The sequence below is a fragment of the Hyaena hyaena genome, unplaced genomic scaffold (genome assembly GCF_003009895.1).
Source record: "Hyaena hyaena isolate Hyena2069 unplaced genomic scaffold, ASM300989v1 scaffold_977, whole genome shotgun sequence".
Classification (NCBI taxonomy): Eukaryota; Metazoa; Chordata; class Mammalia; order Carnivora; family Hyaenidae; genus Hyaena; species Hyaena hyaena.
This window is the reverse complement of record NW_024081607.1, coordinates 396155-422895: the sequence shown is the minus strand read 5'-3', so window position 1 is coordinate 422895 and position 26741 is coordinate 396155. Positions and strand designations below refer to the sequence as shown.

The window sequence follows — 26741 nt, the reverse complement described above, 5'->3', positions numbered from 1 at the left end:
TTTCTTAGACCCAAGGCCTAAATGTGAACATTTGTTGTTGCTTTTTTTAATGTTAATTTTATTTTTGAGAGAGAGAGAGGGAGAGAAACCTCAAGCAAGGGAGAGGCAGAGAGAGAGAGAGAGTATCCAAAGCAGGCTCCAGATTCGAACAGTCAGCACAGAGCCCCACAGAACCCAAGGCAGGACTCGAGCTCATGAGCCATGAGATGGTGACCTGAGCTGAAGTTTGTCACTTAACCGACTGAGCCACCCAGGTGCCCCTAAGTGTGGACATTTTAAAGGGGAAGCTGTGCTTCTTACATAACAGGAAGGGCACTTCGCCTCTGTCACCCCACCACGACCATTTAGGTTCGGGAGGCGCATTGCTACATCCTTCATTCCTAGGGAATGCAGCTGTATTGCAGCCTATTTCACACAGGCAAGAGAGAGAGAGACGGAGGTAGGGAAGGGGGAGGGGGAAGTACCTATGTGAACAGATTGCTCATTACTTAGACTCAAAGTAGATGGGCTTAATGGGTAGAAGGAAGACACTGCTGGCAGAGGCACTTTTGCATGAGGAACGGGGTCAGGAGGGGAGTGATGCTCTGGAGGGGCGGCTGCCGCAGCCCAGATAGAGAGCACTGTGTGGGCAGCGGGGTGCTGTGCTGACCAGCCAGTCCAGAGCAGAGGAGGCAGCTGGTGAGCTACCGCCAGCCAGAAAGAGGCAGCGCATAGAACCGGAGAGCCAGAGCTCCTGAAGAGCTCGTGATGATCCATCTTCATTGGTGCGTCAGCACATTTTCAGTGCTCACCACAGTGGCACGTGCTTACTTTTTGCTCAGTGTCAATTTGCAGTCACTGATCCATCTTGTCCTCCACCACATACGTACACATACGTCTCTACCCTCTATTCAAATATTGATTTCCAACAGGGTCAAAATAATTGAGTGAAAGTCCAAGAATACATTGTGTTCATAGTAATTTTTTCCCAAGCCAGTGGAAGCATTTCTTTCTCATTTGTCTTTTTCTCCACACATCCTAGCATTGTTTGTCAAGGATATGTACCACGTCAGTCTATGTTACATCCAAGATTAGATATTTGTCTTCATCCTGGGCAAAGCATTACATCTTGTAATTTTTTTCTGAACACATTCACCCAATGGGACAGTGTATACAGGAAAAGACTCCTTAGTTCTTATCAGCTGTGAGGATATGCAACACATGGACGAAGACTTTGGCTTCTGTTGATGCCAAGAGAAGGTTCATTGTCAGCATATGTAACATAGCAGATTCTGCTTTCTACACTGATGACTATAATGCACCCACAGGGGAAACCTATCTTGTTTCAGTATTTATGTTGAGTTACTTTTAAAGCAATGGATGGGGAGGGAGGACGAGGTCATGATTTTAATGTCATCACTTCTAATGAAGTGAGTGCTTACAAGGTACTCTGAACATGTGCTAAGCACTAATCATACATGATTTCATTTAACTGCCGAATCCAGGCTCTAGCTCAAGATGTTACCTAGATTTGTGTATGTGGAGAAAATGTTAGGAGATGTAGCTTTTGTAGTCTGCAAGTGAGGAGATATCTTATTTCTTTCTCCTTTTTTACTTAACGAGGTCTTTCCACAACTAAATATTGTCATATCCCTTCCCACCTGTGACCACTGGTTCTGCCACCTTTCATTTCCATTTCTATTGACCCCCACTGCATGGGTCCACTAGATTAGTTAGATCATTGGTTAATCTTTGGCACAGTAGGATTCTTAACTAATATTCCAGGCTAGTGGTCAGCTTTTGACCCTAGGAAGGGAATATTCCCACATGTTAAAGGACATTCTTACTGATCAATTACGTTCTACTTTGGAGAAATGTGCGGATTGGTAAGGTATTCTGAAGCTATTAAGTACCCAAAAAACCCATAAAAATGTAAAGAAATCTACACGGAGACATACCACATCAGTGTGTAGGAGTTTTTTCAAATTTTCTTTTTAATTTTAAAAGATAATTAACTTGTAAACCTATACTTGATTAAATTTCAAGTATTACCTAAGCAACCCAGCCCTGGAGAGAGCCCTTAAAATGAGGGCCTCCCCCGCTTGTTTGGAAACCATTTTGAGTTGTTATCTTGGGGGCCTGGGGTTTAAGTATACACCACTTGATGATGTTAGTTAAGACTTGGCAAAGCCTCTTAACCAGCTACTTCTGGATGCCACACAATAAAACAGTGTGAGCAGCTATTTGAACACTACTCTCATGTAGTTTGAAAGACTGGCTGCAAACTTTACAAGGGCTCTCTGTGGCTACTGTAGGAAATAGATGGGCACTGGGACTAGATTTAGTTTCAAGAATAGACATAGAATATGCTGACTTCCAGAAAGTTTACCAAACATCTGCAATACCCATTGGAAAAGAAAAGAAAATCGTATCTGGGTTAATAAATTACCACTATATATACACCTTACAATCAACTCTAGCCTTTGCCACTTAAGTGCTGTATTTCAGAGGTATTTCTTGTGAAGTGTTAATGCCCCATTTAACAGTTTCTCATTGGTGTCCCAGCAGAATCATCCAAACACACACACACACACACACACACACACACACACACACACACACATTTGGCAGAAACCAAAGATCAGAGTCAAGGGACTTACAAAGAGCCACAGACTATAGTTCTGGGGTCAACCTTAGAGCTCTGTTCCTCAAACCTTCCAATCACCTGCTTAGTGATGCTGACCTCCTCCAAATATTAGCAACCAAAAGACAAAGCACATGGCACCAAAGGTTCTGTCTTCCCCTACTGTTGAATATCAAAAGTTGAAGAATTTCTTCTTCTTCATTTTAAGCTTCACTTTACACTCCTCCAAGAGCCCATAAACCATGGCATAAATTATAAAATGCAGCAGAGTGATGGGGGAGGAATAAGGATAAAAAGCTGGGACAGGGAAGCATCTAAGGAATAAGTCAGTAGGGTGGAATTCGAGAATGAGAGTAACTAATGGGGCGTGATAAGGCTAAGATGATGATAACAGGGTGGAGGTAAGAAGATAATAACAAGCTGGGAACCGATTGAAAAGGCACTACGAGGAGGGTGGGTGAGATGATTTCAGCAATACAAATGGTCTTGTGGAAATGAGGGCAGAGTGCATTTACCCAGCTGTGAACAGTGTGATGAGAAAATATTAAGCTGAGTCATTGAAACAGCCTGAATAATAATAGTAATAATAAAAAATAAAGTACAGTAGATATAGTATGAGACAGTAGTCTCCAACTGCTACATAAATGCTGAAAGCAGTTTAGCCATTTAATTTCAAAGCTGAAAACTTAATACCAAATAACTAGTGGAGGTTTAAACCATTTTTCTACTTGACAGTTGTGTAACTAAGACACAGTTGTTTGCTCCACTATTATTGACCTGTTCTATCTTAATGCGCTTAGCAAACTTTGGCATTTAAGTTACAACTTTCAGGCAAGCTAGAGAAAGGCTCACTCTGCAAGGAGTCAGGGTTTTCTTGGCATCCAGATGTATTGAGTATCCAAATTCCAGGCAAAATCTACTCTTTCTAGACATATGGTACAAGATGGAAGGCGGATCAAATCTGAATATGCACATATGCTTTTCTCTTTATGGTTTTGGTTTTTGTTTATTTCAATTTATCATTAGTCTTTATTTAAACAAATGGCTGGGAGGAATGTAAAGTGTATGCTAATTCTATTGCACTATAGGGTTTAGGGGCAGTAGTAACACATCCTAGCCCTAATACACCATTCTACCTTTCTGAAAGAGCCTCAGAGGAGGATTTAGAGTTAAACCTGAGGTTTTGATAAGATAAATAGAGGACATTTTAAGGCCTGAGCTCTGTCAGCACATTCAATTTATCATGAGTAGCTTGGGGACTGTGAGGGACCCATAAGCTCAAACTCACGTGCTCAAAAGAACACTTTTCTTACTCCACAGGATGTATCATCGAGTAAATTTGATTGGTTGATCAAATTTCAGGTGAGGTTGTATTATCACAAGAGGGTGGTATTCAAGAAAAGATAGAAGGAAATAATATCATGCCAATTTACTTATTCCCTTCTCATTACTCTTGCACTGGTATTAGGAGTGGGGAAATAAAAACCTGAGGGAAAAGTTGAATTAGTATTTCCCAAAATAAATTTTCCACATACTTGGCCAAAGCTGATATGAGCTGGAGGGCTTAGGGAGAGGAAAGGAGTCCTTAGCTATCATGGGTCCATCTGTCATGAGTTAAAGAGACCAGAACCAGGACGAAGATGCATGACTGAATGTGATCACTACTAATTTAAATACCTTCAACCCAGCCCTCCAAAAAAAAATCGTAATTTTGGTAGTGAGATTTTTTTCAGTGTAGGGTAGGATCCTGTCTGTAGGGTTACCACAGTAAGATCTTGTTTCCTACTCTAGCTAATTTTTTTTAAAGCTTTGGATTTAAAATTTTACTAATAGCTTTCTGATACTTTAGTGTTGACAGGAAGAACAGACAAATGCTTTATGGGAGACACAATCCTAGAAGCATGGAAATTCATCAGTTCTATAATTATCTGAATAGCTAAACATGAGTTAAGATATAAATATATAGATAGATCTATATAAACTCTCCATGATGCTTACTATTTTTTCCCCTTTAGAGCGTGTTTCACCCACAATTCCCCATCCCATTCAAGGTCAGTATGATTTTTATGACTGTAGTTCTGTTGCTGGGTCATTCTCCATCATCTATAATGTGCAAAACACGCAAAGAGGAATACAGGTTCACAAAATTCACATACAATAGAAATCTTTTATTTTTCTTTAAACTTTCAAAAGAAAGTCGATCAGTTGTCCCCACACCAGTTGATAGACATTCTTCATCTGACTTAAGTAGGTGAGTAGCAAGGGAAATGATGCTAAGCTCAGAAAGCAATTCTCTCTTCAATTCATATATATTACAGGTAGCTGTGAACTCACATATTTGGAACACAACGAGTTAAGTTCTGAAGCTCATGAAAATATGAATCCTCTAACTGACCACCCACTCCTTTGGAAGCTTATATAATCTGAATCTCAAGTCATTGGTATTACTTGTAAAAATGAACTTATCTACTACTGCCAAAGTTTGAACTCAACCAGATTACAGACACATTAACTTTTCTTAAAATTGTGGCCAGTGCGGGGGCTTTTCCTTTTAAACACAACTATTTTAGAAAGCATAAATGAAAAAATAAGGTCGTCGTTCTGTATTCCTTTTCATAAAACTTTCTCCACACCCAAATTAAAATTTGCCTCCTACATTACATTTAGATGCGAGTTGCAGCCCCAGCCTTCTAGCTTAAGGCTATTTAAAGGCAAATTGGCAAATAAAATTAAAACAATACAAAAAAACCTGAAATGAAACCAACCTACCATTGAAATTAAATTCCAGAAAAGTGATTTGCAAATAACACTCAAAGACCTGAGAAAAAATGGAAAGTAGGCCATGCGGGGCCTAGTGTGGAAAAAATAAATCCAATTAAACAAGATTATTATGTACACTATAAAAGAAATGTGCTCAGAATTAAAGGTAGAAAGCTGCTGTTTTATAAGTTTGAAGACAGATCATGTTTCATTAACAGTCATCCAAACTAAAAATTGGACCAAAATTGGGTGAGGATATTCAGAGTGTCAATAATGTTATGTTTCGCATATGTATGTATTCACATATATGCAAACTTATTTTAATTATATTTGCAATGAGGATTGCAGGGTTTCAAAGATCAACTAGACAGCTTAATAAAAAAGTTATTCTTAAATTTTAAGAAGGATCCAAACTATTTATAGAAGAACTCTGTTGAATAAAATCCTTCCTTAAAACATTAATGAAATCTGTTTCTTATCCTAGCTACTAAAAATAAGACTTAAAATTGTGCCTGTTTTTTAGACTTGACATGAAAGTTGGTGTTCATGGAAAATATCCCAGTTTGAATTCCTGACATGCCACAATTATTTTAAGACATTTATCTTCGAATGTTGCTGCAAAGATTGACACCATTTTATCATGTTGACATCTTGCAAATATCTTGATGTGACAAACACATACATACACATTTGTCCCAATGGATAATATTTTCAAAGAGGTCATACTCCATCCAAGATGAGCTTTGTACACTGTCACTAAGCCTCTAAGGTCTCCTCTGTGGGAGCAGTTCTGCAGCCACAAACTCAAATATTTTATCTGATCATGCTTTATGATGTATATAACATGGAACAAAATGAAGTCAGACACGATTCACAAAGGACAGCTGTTGGAGTTTGAAAAGCAGTTCAGACCAGGAATGAAGCATGTTGAAATTGATATTTTCCCACAAACTGAATTGTAGATTGGAGAATGACCCTAGTTTGATTTTACGTTGTAGATAGACTGTAGATAGCCTCTTTAGATCCGATAGTTCTAGAGAATATAGTTTATTTTACTACTAATACTTTGGGCTACTGCTGGTAGAAATTGAAAAGCTGTTCATTGAGACTTGGGATAGCTGATGTGTGAGGTTGGTATGGGAAGATAATGCCCTCTTCAGTGCCCTGTGTCTTACAAAGGCTTTAACTTGTAAAAATCAGTCCCTTTTCTCCTCTTCTGCCCATGGCAACCCACGTGAAATGCAGTTTCCCATGGGGAAAAATATTAACATATAAGATCCTTAACTCTTTTTTTATAGTGTCACTTAAGTACCAAAATAATCTATGAAAAGCCTACCTACCTCACATCGGTCATATCTATCTGATATGACACAAAATACCTTTGCTTCATAAATACTGTATATTGTCATTACCTAGGCACAATCCTACATTTCAATCCTAAACTGTTAATGTATCCATAACAGTTGGTTGATGCAAATGGCCGGAAGGATTGGGAACCAATAAATTTCTTTCAGGGGTTTTGAAAATAAGAGAAAGTTCCCAAGGTCCTTTTCTGTCCACCCATCACACAAAAAGAACTTTCTCTCCTATTTTCCAATAACAGAAATACATGTTTAATTTTAGCTGCTTCGTTGTTAATGTCTTTCATTGGAGGGTCTCCCCACCCCCACTCTACATGCCTCATCAAGCTGAGGGGGATAAACATCAGAGTCGCAGCAGGAATGCAGTCCTAAACCCCTTCAAGCTGTGATTAAACAAAAACAAGGCTCAATAAATCAAATGTATTTCTCTTGGGTTTCCTTCATCATATTGCCTGATTTTCTGCAGTGATAATAATAATACTGGAATTATACCAAAGGATAATTTGTATTGTCTGTGGCCAATCAGAAATTTTCAAATGTCCTTTCCTATTCTGCCACAAACAATACAAAACAAAACAAAAAAATTAGTGTGCTTCCCTGCTTCTTAATTTAAAAGATATATATAAATAAATAAGTGTTCCACCCTTGATCTGTTTCTGATAGGTGTTTTTTCCCATTAATTTTAATTTAGGTTTATTTATTCTGAAATGAGTCCTGAATTGCATATATTTGCATAACTACCCCTGACTATATCGCTGCAGAAAATTCACTGAATTGTAAAATGAGGGAAGAGTGGGCTCTAAATGTCTGAGGGAACTTTTCTCACTTTGTTAGGCTCAAATCGTTACCTGAGGCTTCTGAATACTGGGAAATGGTAATACTGTTTGTCTCCTCCCCATAAGCTTATTTGTACATAACCTCTCATGACGGAAGTGCACCTAGAGACACCCTCACATTTAGAAGGACTGCAGGTTCAAAATCAAGTGAGAAAACCCAAAGTTGGAATGAATGAAGTACAAGAAGAAAAAGGACAAGGACAAACTACCATTGTTTTATTTTTATCGCCCTCAAGTGAGGAATCCCCTTGAGGATGGGACTCTCTGGACTCAATCGGCCCATCCTTCTTCTATCACTGGCACTTTAAAAAAAATTTAATAACCCTGGAATGTGTCTCACTTGCTTGCCTCCCATCTGATCATTTATCCCAAGTGAACAGCCTTTCCATTCACTAATCCCGTGTGGCGAGTGGGTTTGGGAAATGTCAAGATTATCTTCCAGGTTCAGGTTTTGCACTGGATTTGTTCACAGCTGCTTGCCATTCAGTTCCTGTTTTTCCATTGATAAAACACATTGCACATGGCTGGGTTTGCATGATTAATACAGCTGTCTAAAGCTTTCTCAGAAAACAAAACAAACCCCCCCAAAATTAAAGTTTAAAAAAAAATGAAAATCCATCCCACACACAAACCAGGCTTGCAGAAATCTGAAGTCCACCTGGCATGTGCTCTCCCAAAGGGAGACTGGTGTTGTTCTGGGCAGGCCTGGCTTCAGAACAGCCAGATTCCATCTCCAGAAGGAGGAGGTGATATACCTGCCCTCACCTGGCACTCCCAGAAATGGGTTCTCAAGGTCAGACTCCACTGGGATGGAAAACTGGAAGAAAAATCCTCAAACCACACCATGCTGTAAAGATAACTGGACAATCCCTATATTGTATTATCCCAGATAACAATGAGAAATGTCTCTTTGCAGCTCCTCATTATAATAGCAGTTTCATCTCTAGTAACTAATAGTCATAACTAACATAGAAAGTGGGCTTCTCATGTACTGATAGAGTTCTGAGGGCTCTGGCATGTGTTAACTCAATTAATCCCCACAATCCTAAGAAACTAACCTTCACCATCTCCCATACTTTTTAATTGTCAAAGTACACCCAAATTCCAGTCTATGCCTCACGTCATCCAGGCACATATATAAATCTATAGTACATTAGAAATAACCATTCTGTTATTTGTGTACGTTAGATATGCATCTGTCTAATGAATTTTAAACACTCATCTAGTTTATTGTATGTATTATAATGCTTATAATACATAATACTGTTACCTTAATATCCGTACACTTTTACAAAGTCCATTTCCAGATATACTCAGCACAGAGATGTATGCCAAGCTCACACAGAGATTTATATGAAAGCATTCATCTTTAAAAAAACATGAGCAGAGCTATCTGGCATCAGCACATCTAATTTCACACACTTATTCAGGCTGATTTACATACACACCTCTATTAATCATGGATAATTACTAGCATTGTTCTCTTTAATTCAGTTTTTCCAACTGTGAAATGGGAAAGAAATTATATTTTTCATGCCTACAAGCTCAGAGTAGTTTTTAAAATAATATATAAAGGGAGCTTCAAGTTCCCAGAAAGAAAGCATATTGAATTTAAAATAATCATATCCAGATGCACATAATTCTTGTAATTTCCAGAAGTACTGATATTTAAAGACATAGCTTGTGCCAGATTGCCTGGATATTAGCTAGCCACAAGTTCATTGTGGCTTCATTACAGTTTGACATATTATAGATTCTAGAGATTTCTGAAATGCCCACTGCTAACAAGTTTAAGTATGGAAGTATCCCAAAGCCAAAAAAACACATTATTTTTCACCAATATCCTAGTACACTTAGAGAAGCTTCACACTGCATGGTTCTCTATTGTCTGGCGCATGTGCACACCCCCCCCCCCAAACACACATGCATAGACACTCAAACTTTCAGTGAGTGCCCATTATGCACGTTACCACCTTTCAGATTGATCCAAAGTCATCACTCTAAAGAACCTGTCCTTTTTTCTGGTCAAAAATGTCAAGCATGGACAGGAAAGGTGTTAGTTTTCAAATACATCTCATACATCTCTCCTATCCAGCTCGCTGGTTGGGGGGGGGGGGGGGGGAAGGCCTTGCTTTTCCTGAGAGTACTTGAGAAGTGGCAACATAAGTTTACAGCAAAATCATGGGTCCTGACTAATACACATGAAGATAATTAAGAACTGACACTAATACCTGATGACCATGTCTGATTCCTTTACTGGGAGCAACAGGCTCATTTTCTTCAGTGGTTGGGAACCAAGTGGGATAGTTGTGTCAAAACCTCACCTAGCGTCAGTACTTCTCCTGCCAACCCGGTGATTCAGACCCAACACTAACAGGTGCTTGTCTTTGCTGAATCCATTTCTGTGCCTTACTCTTCTCAGCTCTGCATTCTTCCTTCTCTTCTGTTTCCTAAACAATACTGGTTCTCTCCCTGTTAAAATTTGCCAGCAAGAATAAACCTGAAATTTATTCATGCTACTATTTAAATGTCCAACAATGGCTTGGAAGTGTTACCTGTCTGAGAATTTACATTTAGCCTCAAGCGAAATGGCTAAAAATCCTACAGCGTCAATTTAAAATAGGAGAATTTTTAGTGCTGGGACTCTTTTCTAACGCATTCTCCTACTTCCCGAGTCTGTTTCTGCCCACGTCAGTCAGCCTTTCCTGGTGATCTTCTTATACTTAGGCTTTGCTGTGCTATGTAGATTTCTAGAGCCAGCAGGGATTTGAAGATGAATATTTTTTTGAAAATCCCAACTCCCACTAAATTTTAATTTGATGGAAATATTTCTCTTCTATGAGCTTTATGGGAAAAAAAAATCTTTCAAAGTAACAATTACATTTGGGGATTAAGTTTAAGTAATTGACAGTCTTGTCTTTTTAATTAAAAGGAATAAAGCTGCCTAAGAAGCGTTCAGTGAGATTTGCAGCAGAAAATGTTGGCACGATGCCCCAAAGGGTGAGAAGACCAGGATCTGGAATGGACAGAAAATGCTGATGCAGGTCTCCTTGGTCTTTAGAATGCCTCCCCAACCGAGCTTGCCCTGGCGTCTGTATCCGTGTGCCATTTAGCAGGAGGGTAGCTGTGTGTTGCGGAGAGCATTTCTGACTGTAGCCAGGAAAGAGGTTCTTGCCTTGGGAGCTCGGCTCTGATTTCAAAAACATTTTATGGAGCAAGAGTCCTTGAAGGAAGTGGCACTGCTTAGAGTCAAAAAAGAAAGAATACTTACTCCTTCAGGAATTCAATCATCCACAGACTCTCAGCTCCTGACAGATGTCCTATGATAGCCCCCCCTCCCCTCCAAGTATGAACATGAATATTTGTCTGGTCCTTGGCTCTCTCATTCTTCTTTACCTGAAATTTATATTCCTGCTATCTGTATTTCTTGATTCTCTTTTTCTCTATATTTTATACCATATTCATCTCACCTTACATATATACTTTTTCTGTGACATCCTTCAAATAAAACCAAAGGAAACGTTTTTGATAGTCTCTGCATTCACTTGTAAACACTGGTTAGCAGCCATGCAAGTGAAGCCATTATCCCATCTATCTGGAGGACACATCTACTTCTGAAGAGGCAAGATACAAATTAACCTTAGTAACAACTTCCCTTATACAGTCACTCTGTCCTCACAGTGGTCTTTCATCATCACAAGTCACTTATAGGTATTAAATTAAATGAGCACCTCAGTAAGGAGGGAAGAAAATCAGCTAAGTGGTCCCACCTTACATCTCCCCTTGTATACTGCTGTGAGGAAACACACCTGCCAAGTAAGAACACAGCATGACATAATGAGTTTGGAATTCCAATTTAAGGTGTTCCTATGTACCCAGATGTATGATGGGAGTAGGCAGACCACTCACTAGGACTCCACGGAGAATTGTCAGCTTATATCCACCACAAATCAGTGGGGGGAGAGACTTTACAAGTCATTTATCATGCTTCGTAATTGATCCCTGGGGAGCCAAGTACCACCATAGTTTATGACATAGTTTTGCTTATTACCATGCTGATTTTAAAAGAAAACGCTTCCCACATCTCTGTAACACACATGTACGTTTTAACACCTAGGCATTGCCACTAACAGAGGATCTTTACCATAAATCACAGCTGTCTGTCCATTCTATCTTATCTGCCCTACACTGTAACAATGGTTCTAAATTAACCGCTCACCTTCCAAGCTTTGCAGTTCTAGTACGACTTTCTTAACTGCCTAAGAGACATGGTTTGGGGCCAGAGTAGGAGCCTGTGGTTTAAAAAAAAATGAAATAGCTATGTCCTGGCTAAGTGTCCACCCTGTGTACCAGCCAGTCCTCTTTAGGCCACACAGCACCAGGTCTTCCCAGCCATGTTCTCTGTTGGAAAGTTGCTTGGCCATTCTAAAGTTTTGTCTTGATTGTATGTGTGGAGTCTGTATGACTTGGAAGAAAGGGATATAGAAACAACTATAAAAACAAAGAGAAAAAAGAAAGGAAAAGAGAGGAAGAAAAAGAAAGAAAAATCAAGCAGTAGCTTGCAGTTCTGTTTGTTGAATTGCAAGTTAGAAAATAACTTGGGAGATGGGCTCTGTTTTCCTCGCCAGAGTTCCAGACCACAGGTAAGTTCATCGTTGAAAGGTGCTCAGTGTTGTAGTGCTGAAAAAACACAGAACAATCTCACTCATTGGAGGTTGGTTTTCCCTTAGAGAATCAACCCCCCACCCCGACCCCATGCTAGGTCATTTAATTAACAGTGTGATTTGTTGTTCTCCACTTGGATGTACTCTCCACTTGCTTGTGCTTTTTACAGTTGCTTTTAGAGTTCATGTTTTCTTTTTCTTGAGATTTCTAACCATGAGGAACACAAGAAAGAGTTGTCACTCTCAATGGTCAGTGCAAGTAACTTCTGGCCCAGCTTACGTGACAATGCACAGTGTGGTTTTTTTTTTTAAATGTTTTTATTTATTTTCTAAAAGAGAGAGAGAGAGCAGGGGAGGGTCTGAGAGAGAGGGAGACACAGAATCTGAAACAGGCTCCAGGCTCTGAGCTAGCTGTCAGCACAGAGTCCGACATGGGGCCGGAACCCACAAACTCTGAGATCGTGACCTGAGCCGAGGTCAGACGCTTAACCAATTGAGCCACCCAGTCGCCCCATAATGAGTGCAGTGTTTTGATTACACCATTCATTCACTAAAAAAAAAATTAAATTAAATTAAATTAAAAAATAAATAAAAACTATCCTAGTACTTTCCAGTGCTGAACTCTGAGCTTGGTCTTGGGAATGACTATGAGAATGAGTAAGACATGGCCTCTACACTAATAGAGCTTCCAGACCAGATGGGACAGTGGATGAGGAGGTAGCAATCATATGAAAAGTTACTAAGTTTAGAGCACAGAAAAGGGAGCCTGGACTGGTCAGAGAAGGCTTCACGTGAAAGTGAAGTTTAAAGGGCAGAGAGAAGAAAAGAGAGGAGCAAACATTCCAGTACATACAAAACTTTAGAATTCACAGAGAGTTAAAACAATATTAAGTCTAATTCATTTTTAAAATCTGAAAAACGATGTTTCTCTAATAGTTTCTTATCCTTCCTCATCTGCACATGGTCTGTTTTAAAAAGAAAAGACACATGATAAACCAACGGGGTTTAAAGGCAAGGGAATTTGCGCTTACACCTCTGTTACACTTTTAAGAAGTATCTGCTGCCTTATTTGTACAGACATGTACCAATAGTGTATACTGTATGTATGGTAGATAGCACTGTGCTGGGTGAGTTTTTTTGGGAAAAAAAATACTGAGAGCCTGTTATCTGGCAGAACATCTGGAGAAAACTTTCAGCCTCTCAATAGGGAAGTTTGATGGTAAATTTCAATTTTAGTTGTAGGAATGGTCAGGTTGTAAGGAGCCATCAATATTTTCAGGGCTCTGCTCCAGAACCTTGTGGTGATGTTATATTTGGAGTCAGTGACACAGAAGGAGTATGAATCACTGAGGCATCCTGGCACTGTGAGTAATAAAGTCACTTGGGAAGGGTCCAAAGCACAACTGCCTTTACCAAGCCCTGAACTGCAATGCTTAGTGCCATAGACATAGATTCCAAAGGACGTAGGTCCAGAGCAGACCACCATCTTTAATCCCTTATCTCCTTATTTCCAAGAGCCTTAAACCCCAGGAAACCTCACAAATTCATTTGTTATCTCAACATTCAAATTCTGCAGGCCAGTTACCTTGTTTTATGGTATTTGAATGTTTTTCTTTTTAATTTTGAAACATACAAAATGAAAAACACATTACATGGATTAAAGACAGTCTTGAATCCCTTAGAATTTAAATCTAAAGTGTATTCCAAAACGGATCTGCAATTCACAATTTAGGACTGGGAAATGAAAAGAGAGGAAGAAAACTAAAAAGGATGACAATCTCCAGAGACCTACCCAAACCTGTGCTTTTAATCCTTTTTAGCAAGTCAAATAAATGAAGGCACAAAAGGCTTTAAAATATACATAAAATGTATGTTTTTAAACATGGGAAATATAATCTACTTTGTACCAACAGCTAAGCAGATTTGGGGTTGAGAGGTAGTTCTTTACTAAATGAGATGACTGGTCTTTAATTCCAACAAGGGCGAAAGGCCAGAATTGTTCCCACAGGTACAACAGGTGCATTCTGGATACAAGGGCAAAAGCAGTTTCTTCTAGAAGGCAGAAACAGCCTGTCTGGCCCCAGTATGTTACTGACTACTGATTCAAATACATTTACTTGTGGAGTTTTTTAAATCTCATATGTATTTTTAGGTGGAGTGGCCCAGGGAAACCCCTTTATTAAACTTAGACCCTTGGGCATTCTCTAACATTTTAATTCATTGATTATTAAAAATTAAATTTCTCAGGGTATGTAAGAAACCCGTTGGATTTGAGAAAGCTGACTTGCTGTAAGAGACTTAATGAAGCCCTGTCTTTATGGTGGGTATGCTTAGAGAATCTGCACTTTTTGTAACAATCCATATTGCCTTTGAGCAGAGCCCATAGCAGTCAAAGTCAAATCATACACCTAGACTACTCTGCAGAGCAATTATATCAAGCCTACAGTCAGAAGGACCTCATAAACCCATAGAAAGCATTTTTTATTGCATTATCATTTCATGTTGTTAAGACTATGTTCCTTATAGAAATTAGGCTTTACTTAGCTTCTGTTTGGTTTTGCTCTATGCCACCAGCCAACTAAAAAAGAGAAAAAAAAATCAATCTCCTTGTTATAATGTCAACCCAAAGCCAACTATTATTTTCTTTTTCCCAGATTTGGAGGATTTTCTTTTAATGCAATGCTTTGTTTTAATAAATAGTTTTCTATTCTTTTAATAAGTTGTAGGCATTTTCATTATACAAGATTTTGAAAATATATGAAACTATAGAGAAGAAAATAAAGATAATATATAATCTCTCTCCTCAGAGATAACATCATTAGTATGATACAGACAAATGTTTCATTCAGATAGGTGTGAGCTCTCAGTATACTACAAAATGTTTAAGTTAAAACACCTAGGCCGTTCTCTGTGTTCCGCACTTTCTGAGGCTGGGTGTGTTCTGTGACTTGCTCAAGCTCACAGTGCAGGCAGGCTCAGGATCAGCCCTCCTGTCCAGGGCCAGGGTCCGCGCTCTTTCTCTCTCTCTCTTTCCTGTCTCTGCTGCTGTGGGCACACTCATATCCAAGTCAAACCTGACTCATCCTATAAGAAGCTTCCATTCTGTCACCTCCAGGATTTCCAGTAATAGTTCCCCCTTTCAGATGTGAGAGCACCTACATTCTCTCTCTAAATTGGCATATTAATATTTCCCCTTTTATAAATTTATCTTTTTTAATGTAATAACCTTTAAAAATTTTTCTGATCCCTTTTACTGTAGGACATTTGGTTTATAGAGAATTGTTCCACTAATTGATGAGAATAAAAAGTGACTCTCAAATATTTTATTCACGTTATACAATGAGAAATTGCATCAGCAGTAATTTAGTCCGGGTTTATGTATTCATTCAACAAGGAGTTATTACCCTATGTCCAGGGTGGCAAATATTCTGCTCAATCATTCATGGCTCCAACTCATTCCTAAATAGCACCAAACATGTGAGGTCCATTTCTGTTCAACTGTGAAGAGGAAAAGTCTTAGAAGAATTGGTAAGTAAAGTGTAGGATTCCTTTCAGGACGTGAATCTGGTTAAGGGAAGCCAACTTCCTTTCTCAAATACTGATGTCATACAAAGGCTTCCTAGTTTCCTCAGTTACTTTGATATGTTCTCTTTGTACTTAGGATAATGGTCCACCTATGAGCTAACTAAGAAAACAGGAATCAGAATGCTTGGCTGGCTGAGTCAGTACAGCCTATGACTCTTGATCTGAAGATCATGAGTTCAAGCCCCACATTGTGTGGAAGGCTTACTTTAAACAAACAAACAAACAAACAGGGAGCCCTGGATGGCTCAGTCGGGTAAGCGTCTGACTTCAGCTCAGGTCATGATCTAGTGGTTCATAGGTTCGAGCCCTGCATTGGGCTCTGTGCTGACAGCTCAGCCTGGAGCCTGCTTCAGATTCTGTGTCTCCCTCTCTCTCTGACCCTCCCTTGCTCATGCTGTCTCTCTCTCTCTGAGAAATAAAATAAAAAACATTAAAAAATTTAAAAACAAAAATGAACAAACAAAAAATGGGAATAGCCTTAAGGTTGAGGTTTAGCCCTATTTCTCTGTTTTGGCTTTTCCCCCTGAACTCCACCCAGAATCGTTATTGTCATGCTCAGAGAACATCACCCCAGAGGTACTAGGCATTAAGGGTTGTACAACATGAATACAGTAAATGGCAAAAATTAAAAAACTCTAACAACCTAAACAGAAATCACAGGCATATCCTTCTCTATGTCAAAGAAACAATAATAATAATACTTGCAAGTGAATGCCGCTGTTGCCTAAAGCCTCTGAGCAGAGAAACCTGCAAGAAAGAAATTAATAACTTTCTAAGCTTGAAAGTGGCATTGAAAATTGAATTAATAAATGTCCCCCTTTTAAGCCACCAAAATAATAAGGGTTTTGTTTTTCAAAACAGTGACACAAAAATAAAAGTCAGAGCACATAAAGCATTAAGTTCCCATCAAAGAACCTTGTAAATGTTATGCTTCAGGTCTTCAGCATCAGTGAGAGAGGATGAGGCAGCACATCGAATATTCTTCATTTCTTTTATTAAATCCCTTCATGTTTAACCCAATGCCTCTCTCACTTTCTCTAGGCAACTGGAGGGTAAGATCCCCATTGAATTTGGACCTTCCTTATCTCCTGAACATAGTCTTACTGGATGGCCCAGAATGGGAGTGAGGGGATGGGGGGAGGGCAATTCATCATTTTACATCCTCAAACTCACATGTCATTTTCAAAACCTAAGGCATATCAGATGACCGACCTTCTACAAAGAGTTGTGTCATACACAGCAGAGGGGAGAATGCTTCCTTGTTCAAATGGCTGTGGCAGGCTAAAAAATGAGCCATTTATGTTCAAGTAAACATGGAATTAGAATAACCGCACAAACAAGATAGACCTCCAGAGCTCTGTAGATCCCACCCGTGGCTGGGAATGAATGAGTGCTTAGAAGAAGCGGGTTTGAGGTAAGCAGTTAGGAGTCAGGAGAGTCAAAGCACTGAGAATCAATTCTTCTCTTTATGGATTGGTTGTACCCTCATCTCCTCTTCCAGATAAAACTCAAAGAAGGAACAATGCCTAAATTATTCATAAACATAGACTTGTACATTCCCTAGAGAAATAAGGGATTTTTTTTCCAAAGTATAAACTCTACAGTTTCCAGTGAGACATCTCACCTCCATATCACTGACTTCAGTTCCTGAAGAGAGAGGGAGAGAAAGAGAGAGAGAGAATGAATAAATGAATCCTACCATACCATGGAAGATGAGAGGGTAAGAAGTAAGAATAAGTCTTCTGGCCTTTGGACAAAAAAAGAAACTTAGATTTTTATCTTCCAAGATTTAAATTTTCATTACTTGGGAGGATATTCTTAAGGAAATGTCAACACTCCAGAAAATTTTCTACCTACCCAAATTTGGGGACTGATGGAAGTATCTCCTGGTCCCATTTGGCTCTTCAAATGCCTGAATTCTCAGTAATAATAATTTTGCCTTGCCTCTAGGGCATGGTGATTCCTAAAGGAGAATGGAATCTTCCTTGACCTAGAAAGCTAGTGAGGATAGATCTTCAGGTATTAAGTGATTCAATCCCTCATTCATTTGTTCATCCATCTATCCATTCATTCATGCATGGGCATGTATTCAGCAACTCTATTGGACACTTACTCCACGCTAGAGAAATAGTGAGCTGAGACTACAGTAGTAAACAAGGAAGACATGGTCTATGCCAATTTGAGAGGCTGAATTGGCTCTTTCTGATGCTGCAGACTTGTCTAACATGGCAAAGGTGTAATGTTAGGGGCATCTGGGTGACTCAGATGGTTAACTGTCAGACTCTTGGCTTCAGCTCAAGTCATGAACTCAGAGTTCATGAGTTCAAGCCCCACGTGAGTTCAAGCCCTACTCGGGCTCTTCACTGACAGCACACAGGCTGGTTGGGACTCTCTCTCTCCCTCTCTCTCTGCTCCTCTCTGACTTGATCTCACTTTGTTACTCTCTCAAAATAAATAAATAAACTTTAAAAATTTTTGAAAGTTAAAAGTCAAAGACAGATGAGCATAAATAAATGTGTACTAACACTTGCCTTTTCTAGTATTAAATTCTTTCCCCCACTGTTTCCTTGTACCCCATCAGCAGGAGCTAGAGTCTAAGCATATAGCAATAATGCTTCCAGAGAATTCTAGAACTTTCTCTGTACTAAACTCCCCCAAAGTTTTGTCCATTGTATTGCTACAGGTTTACCTTTTTATTTTATTCTTTGGACCTGCACTGTTGTGCTTACTTGCTAAGTATATTTGCTAAAGCAAGATCAATATGTGGTGAGATGTTTTCCTGAGAGGTATAAAAATCATAGGTTTCAAGTGTATTCTAATGAGTGCGTCCAAGGAATCCCTACAGAAATAACATACCTGTCAAGGCGGTTTTACTTAAGAATTTGGAATCACCTTAGCACTACAGAAGGATGAATCATTTTCATTTGTTAAGGACAATAAAGAAAATGTTTTTTTCTCTTTTGTAAGAATAAGAAACACTCCTTTTGGAAATGTAACGTTTTATGCCGGCTCTGACTGAAAAAAAAGTTTTTATTTTTCCCACTATTGCCACCTGGTGGACAAAGGCAATTCCTTTAGTTAGAACATAGGAACATGTCTTTGTATAACCACAAGATGGCAGCACACAACCAAGATTTCAAAGTGCCAGGCTCAAAACATGCAGGGTTTTACTCCTCAAAAAGGAAGGTACTATTGCAACTGAAGAGGATGAATAGGAAATAATAGCACAAAATAAACACTCTGTTCTCTTTTCCTAAAGATAAATGGAACTCCAAGCCTTAAGATCATTAGCGTCTCAGGAACCAATCTATCGCAATAGGGAGTGCCTCCTAAAATTTAATTGGTAAGCTGATTTGCTTTATAAAGGCATTTCAAGCATATACATATTTTTTATATGTGTGCTTTTCTTCATAGAGTACAATATTTGAGCAACGTTTTCAAATTCTTATTTTAATAACTTTTAAAAAATATTTTTTAATGTTTATTATTATTTTTTTAAATTTTTGACAGAGAAAGAGAGAGACAGAGAGTGAGCAGGGGAGGGGCAGAGAGAGAGGGAGACACAGAATCCGAGGCAGGCTCCAGGCTCCGAGCTGTCATCACAGAGACTGATGTAGGGCTTGAGCCCTCAAAGCATGAGATCATAACCTGAGCTGAAGTCTGATGCTTAACCGACTAAGCCACCCAGGCACCCTTTTAATAACTCTTTTTAATTAGTTAGTAGGGGAGTTTCTGTTCCCTAAAAGAACTATGTAGGACATGGAGCCTCTTATCCAGGCCTGTGTCACTGACTGGTTAAGCCAGGCATATTGCTGGGCTTCTCCGGACCAAAATGCTGCCTGGTCATTGTGCTTCCCAATCACTGCAGTGTGCCCACACCTCTCAATGTTCTGTTCGTCCTTATTGCTCTAGTAGACCTTTTCTATTTTTTTTTTTTCTTTCGATCTGCACTGACATGGCCTACCTGTTTAGATACATTTTTCTCTTTCCCACCAAACTTTCACTGAAAGTTCTCTCTAGAAAAGGTTTTACCACACATCTGATAACAGTGTATCTTACTATGTATATGGCAGCTTTCCAAGCACAGTATGATAATTAACATATCTAACCAATAGCACAAATGTATAAGGAGCATGTTAATTAAATTTATATTACGGATAATGAAACTGAGGCAAAGAGAAGTTTCGTGATAGTTTCTAGCTTGAGCAGAGCGCTCGATCCTCCTGTCTGCCCAGGGCCCCGAATGGTTGCTTGGAATTACCCCAGGAGGCCTGTGGGTCAGGGACAGAGCAGGGGAATCCCAGTGTTCTCTATATAAAGATGGTCCTATTAGGGATCTAGGCCTCTTTGGGTAAGAAGCAATGACTCTATGACCCTGCAGCCTCCTTACACATTCTAAAGAATGCGAGACCAAAAGCCTTGACCAAAGAAAGAAGGGAAGTTGCACTTTGCACAAAAGCAGAGCCCAAGTGTCCTCAGTCGAGAGTAAATCATGTAAATATCCCAGCGATAAACCTAGAGTTATACAGGCTATGGTTACCTAGCTTTGCCCCCATAAAAAATACCAAGGGGCAGAGGGGAATTGTAGAATAATGGACAGGGGTCTGGCTGGAGAAGTGGGAGCCCTGGGTTTCAGTCTCAGCTTTATTCTGGTGACCCGGAGCAGCTAATTAGCCTTTCTGGGCCTCGGTTTTCCATATTATGTTAAGTACATTCTCTACAGTGACTCTTCAACAATTTTTAAGGCAATACATTTATTTCAAAGAAAAGTAGAGCAGGTGTTATAAAAGAAAAATAAGTGGCAATATGTTTAATACACAGTTGAAACATCAGTGGTCAGATGATCAGTGTGGTGAACAGGTAGAGACCACTGTTTTATATCTTGATGAAATCTGGCTTCACTTCTGAAGTAAGAGTGACAGGTTCCTGGCTTCTGCTAGAGTTGGGGCAGAATTCTCTCTGCATCCTTCTGTATGGGAAGGCTTCATTTACTTGTGCAAGTAATAGATTAACTCTTCAAAGACAGAAGGATGGGTGCCAATACCTTTGAGCAGCTTCAGAAGTACATCTGGAGGTCCACCGGCAGTCATAACACAAAAGAATATTCACACGAGTATCCCTCCTCCCCACATCTGACGAGTTTAGGAAAACTGTCCTTACACGTAGACACAGCTTGCTGTTAGGAACAGCCTGGCTTATACTAGTTTCGTTAATGCTGAATTGTAGCCAAACATTTTCAAGACCTCAGACTCTAGGAAAATTGTGTCCTTCTTATAGCCATCATAAGAATACCAGAAAACAGCATGCTGTTTGAAGACTTCTCCTTGTGACCTCCTTTGAGTAAACAAATGGAAAATCTTTAAGGAAATAGACCACACTGAACCCCCAGAAACTGTGCCGACCTTATTCTAAAGTTCTGACCCCTTTGTGCTAAATCAGATAATAATTTAGCTACTCAGACTCTTTGTTGTTTTAACAGAGCCTTGGAGCCTCTGTTAGGAGGATACCTGGCATATATTTATTTTTCTCATATTTCAGTGATTCTAAAGCTTTGTTGGCCCATTGTGCATTCAGAGTGCCTTCATGCATTGGCTAGACTACAACAGGGAACAGTAGCAAAGACAGCCCCTGCTCCATGGCACTCACAGTCCACTAGTGAAGACAAGCATTACTCAAAACCTCAGACAAATGTATTTAAAATTAAAACTGAGCTGAGTTTCCTGAGTTATGAAGGAGAGCAGAACTTATAAAAAAGGGACTTAATTTTACTAAGGGGACTCAGGAAGCCTTCCCTGTGGAAGTTATAACTGAATTCTAAAGGATGAGTGGGATTTCTAGTAGTGGTAACATTGGGCCATGGGCCCTACAACAGAAAAAAACATGATGCCCTGAAGGATGAAGGAAGACTGTGGGTTAGGATGCAAGATGACAGGCATTGATGAGGCTGGAGAGATGAAGGGTAGAGCTATGGATGCCATGCCAAGGATTTGGGTCTTCCTTCTGGGAGACACAAGAAAGTATGAACAAGTTTTAAGCTTGTAAATAGATGTCCAATTCAAATAAGGTAAATAAATGTCCAATTCAAAAGGCTCTCCTTAGCTTCAGAGGTCAGTCACTTTACCTCCTTAATGAAAGTGTGTTATTGATGGGGCACAAGGCCATATCCTGATCTTCAGAGGGGACAATCCATATCCCACAGCCATTGTTTGGACTCCTATATCTAATTAACCATTAAGTTGGTCCTGAGAGTCATTGTGACGTCCTATGGAAATTTTCCATATTTACTTCTAAAGATCAAACAGTATTCTTGTTTGGTTGATAAAGATAGTCAAAAAGGAGTTCAAGTATTTGACATGTACAAGCTCCTCCAGCCGTGAGATTTGTACATTCAGCAAGTACTTATTGCATACATACTGCATGTCGGGCTCTGATGTAGGCACAGGGATACGGTGATTGACAAGACATCCACTGTTGCTGCCCTCATGGACCATATATTCTAGTGGAGGAGATAAACTCTAACCAAGCAAATAAGGAAATATATAAAATGATACCAAGTAATGATAAGTGCTAATAACATTAATAAATCAGGGCAAAGGCACAGAAAGTGACGGAGGATACCTTTTTGACAAGGTGATGGGAGAAGTCCTTCCTGAGTTGGGGTCATTTCAGCAGAAATCTGAATGAAGCGACTGCCTGGGCCATGCAGAGATCTGGGGGAGAAACATTCCAAGCAGATGAAACAGCAGGTGCACAAGTTCTAAAGTTGGAATGGATTTAGTTTGTCAGAAGAAAACCATGAAGGTCAGCTGGCTTGAGAGGAACAAACCAGGGACAAAATGCCAGGATGCGATTGGAGGCCGGACACATTCCATCATCCCATTAAATTGCAGCCAAGTGCACTTTTACATGCCATTCTCAGAGTTCCTGTACTTGTCTATACGCATAACATGTAACATCAAATATTTGTAGTTGGAAATTGTTTTATGCCACCTCCAACTGCACATTTGTTCCAACAAAACAATCTCTTTCCAGGTGCCTTTCTTTTGATCTCTACCAGGATGTGCTTCTAGTAGAATGCTCTTTCCACCTTTCGTCTCATTCTCCTTTCAGTGGAGCTACCAGAATACCTTTGTGCTTATTTTCAGTTGATAAAAAAAATTTTTTATCTGTTTTTTGTTTTGTTAAATGTTTCTTTTTTAGAAATTGGCACCACCGTGCACTTCAAGCAAAAAGGTATGGCTCTTATTTCTATATGTTAAAGAATATATTCTATATGTTAAAATTAAGATTTCATAGCCATATATTGGGGTCTTATACACTTGAGTTTATTTCATTTCAATAATTTGTGATAATAATTTTCATAACATATTTGCCACTGTGTTTCCCACATTACAAACTTTCTCATTCCCAAAAAGCTCTGACCTAACCCATATAATGGTCTTGATAGCTATTCATTTTTAAACCTCTGAAACTGAACAAGTTATTCCCTCTCCTACTTTCCGTGTGTGGCCATGGTTCATTCTTGCAAATCCGCGTTTTTGGCAATGTTCACTGTCCAAATACCGGGCTCAGAAAAATTATAGAGCCTACTTTACTGTTTCTTGTTAGCTATTAAAGTGGATACATGCAAAGGAAATAGGGTAATGTCTCCTACAATGAAGCTATTGAACATGTAATATTCTCTCCTGCCTCAGTGTTCTCCCAGGTCTTCATAGGACTCCCCTTCTGCAGTACATCCAGGCTGCTGGGGCCTCCCAGGAGCTACTCTACAGGTCTCCATCAACCACATGGCACAAAGCTTCCCCACAAAGGCAATGCAATCAAGTTAAAGCTTCATGAAATGCAAACAATTACCAATTCTGAGGCACCCTCCTCACAAATCCAACAGAAATCCTTATGGTGTTTATCCCCAGACCAGAGCCACAGAGAAAGCTGCATGGCCAGACATCACCCTTTGTACATTCTCATGGCCACTCACTTGGATTGGTAATTGTCTCACATGAAAATGTTTTCTTCTCTGAGTCTCGAAGGGGATGAGACAGCCAAGGTCCTTCTCAATAGTGAGAACCTATTCTTGTGAGACTTAGACCCTACCAGTGACCAACAGCCACAGAAATTATGGATCCTTTGGGGCTCCTGGGTGGCTTAGTCAGTTGAGTGTCCGACTTCAGCTCAGGTAGGTCATGATCTCAAGGTTCCTGAGTATTAGCCTCGCATTGGGCTCTGTGCTGAAAGCTTAGAGCTTGGAGCCTGCTTTGGATTCTGTGTCTCCCTCTCTCTCTCACTCTCTCTCTCGCTCTCTCTCTCCCTCCCCTCTCAAAAATAAATAAACATCAGAAATTATGGACCCTTTATTGCTTACTCCAAGAAAATGTCAGCACCTTGTTTATGGCCAACTCTAACAAGTCTTCACAGAAGGCAGCAGGGAAGAGGACATCAGAAATACGTACATTGTAGCAAGATCATTTGGGGCAAGAAAGTGTAAACTCCTGTTCCCTTCAGCCCTTCTTCTCTCCCCAGTGCCATGATTATCAATTACATTTGAATTTTAAGCGGTTAGTACTAGTGGAATGAACATATGATGCCTCAGGGATTTGGTATGGATGGAGAAATTGGGCATAGTGTTATCTTTCAAAAACCACTGAGGCGCGCCTGGGTGGCTCAGTCGGTTAAGCATCCGACTTTGGCTCAGGTCATGATCTCATGGTTTGTGGGCTCAAGCCTCACGTCGGGCTCTGTGTTGACAGCTAGCTCAGAGCCTGGAGCCTGCTTCAGATTCTGTGTCTCCTTCTCTCTCTGACCCTGCCCTGCTCACACTGTCTTTCTTTCTCTCTCTCAGAAATAAGTAAAACATTAAAAAAAACTGAGATAAATTCCTGGTGGTATCCAAAGGAATTCTAAGCATCAGCCTAAAATTTCAAATTTTCACATGCCAAAATATTTGATGCTGTTGCAATGGAAAAGATGTAATGGATGTTACTGTGAAAATACTTCAGGGTTCTTCAAGACACTTTTAAGAGGAGCCCAAATTTAATTCTAAGACACATTGTTCAAATTAAACATCAATATATCCCCTCTTCTCTACTCCAGCCTGGAGATTATAGGCTTTAATCCCCAATTCATTCGCCCAGAGGAAGCTGTACTGGCTGAATGTGGAGAGCAGGTGGCGCCAAAGTCAATCTTATCAGGCTTCCCTTTAAACATGGCTTCCCAGGACAGGGAAGTGCCTTAGTCTCCACATCCAGATTATATCTAAGAGAGATGTAGATTATTTTTCTCCTTTGCTTGACAATTGTTTTGTATTTTGTTTGAGTTTTTGTTTTATTGTCAGTCACTTAGTCAGCCCTTAATAATTCTAAGTAGAATTGAAACTTAAACCCACCTGGTCTTTCTTCTTTTCTTGTATAGCTGAAAACAGGAATAAAATTATTATAGACCTTGATTCTTCAGTGGCTGAAAGGAATGCCCACGGATCACTGAGGCTCTGATTATTGATTATTACTTTTTTAAGAATGCTTATTTCGAATAAATCTAGTCCTAAATCCAGGGAAATGAGTCCTAAGTATTCAGGAGAAGCAACAGAAATGCACTGGCTGGATTTGAATCATAAAGTGTCTCCAAGTGTATGCTTTCTAACGCAGGTGTTGGAAAATCACCTAGTACTTTCTTTGAGATTTTACTGAAAGAAAAATCAATTGGCTGAGTATCTTGCCTCAGATTTGCAGTGGAGAGACTTGCCAAAAATTATCATATCCTGTAATTTCAGGATGTCTTATCAACCTTGTTCTTAATCACAAACTCCCTTTTAAAAACATTGTTGTGGCAAAGTGCAGTCCAGCCTTCATGCTGATACAGAGTCTCACTTATCATCCTGTCCTGGGGTTGAGAACCTTGACCTGGTGTGTTGACTCAAGATTCTCAATCTTGCTGTAGCTGAATTTTGCCCTTGCAGGTCACATTTTAAAAGCCTTGACCCAGTTCACAAACCAATGCCTTTGGTTTGGGGGTATTTCATCCCTTTCTGTAATCCAGCCTTCCATAGTGAATAGCATTAATGATGACATACCATTTATTGTGTGCTTACCAGATACCACACGTGTAAGTGTATGCACACATACATAAACACATATAGAATGTGCCTAAATGCCAAGATATGAGTTTTGTCTGTTATATGAAAAACATGTAGCAATTTTTGAATTGTGGTTCTATTTGCTCATCTATTCTTAAGGCTAATTTATGTTTACAGACTCTTGCTTTCATTATATCTGTCAGTATATAAAAGCACTTGCTGAGCCTGGCCATCTGGTGTGGGAAATAAGATTTATCATTTGCATTTTCACAAATAAGCAGAAATTTCATAACTATGAACTAAAATGTAATTAATGATTTTGCTGATTATTCTGCCCTGAAATAGCCATTAACTGAAGTAGTCTCCTATGCAGTCATATATATCTATAATTGCATACACACTTGTGATGATTCTCCAACTCTCATTCATTTACTCTTGCATTTTTTCAAGTTATTTATTTACTCTCAAAACCAATTATGAAAAGAGCATGTCATAGAAGCACATCAAATAGCTATATGAGAGCACTTAATAAATAATAATTGATAGAGATGAAGATACCTTTAACAGATCCACAAAATGCATTTCAAATATATAAATACAACAGTTTTCACTTTATTGACAGTTATACCACCGTCACCATAATCAGAATTTACATGAACACCATGCATTTCAAATATATAAATAATAATTCTACTAAGGATAAAATTAAAGATTATTAACACAGTCAAACTGGGATCCCTATATATATCATAGACTAGCCTGTGAAAGTAACAGTTAATTCTCAATTATATGTATTAAAAGACCAATAATATGTGCGTGCATTATATCATATGTGTATATACA

At 39.3% G+C, this 26741-nt stretch overlaps 1 protein-coding gene across 1 annotated transcript in view; it reads left to right on the top strand.

Moving 5' to 3' along the window:
- The window catches only part of LOC120223253 (limbic system associated membrane protein), a 245780-nt gene that overhangs the window by 215737 nt on the left and 3302 nt on the right, over nt 1–26741 (top strand). The window contains exons 6-7 of the mRNA XM_039221267.1: nt 4639–4674; nt 23030–23062. Coding sequence (XP_039077198.1) covers nt 4639–4674; nt 23030–23062 — 69 coding nt within the window. The remainder of the gene's footprint in view (nt 1–4638; nt 4675–23029; nt 23063–26741) is intronic.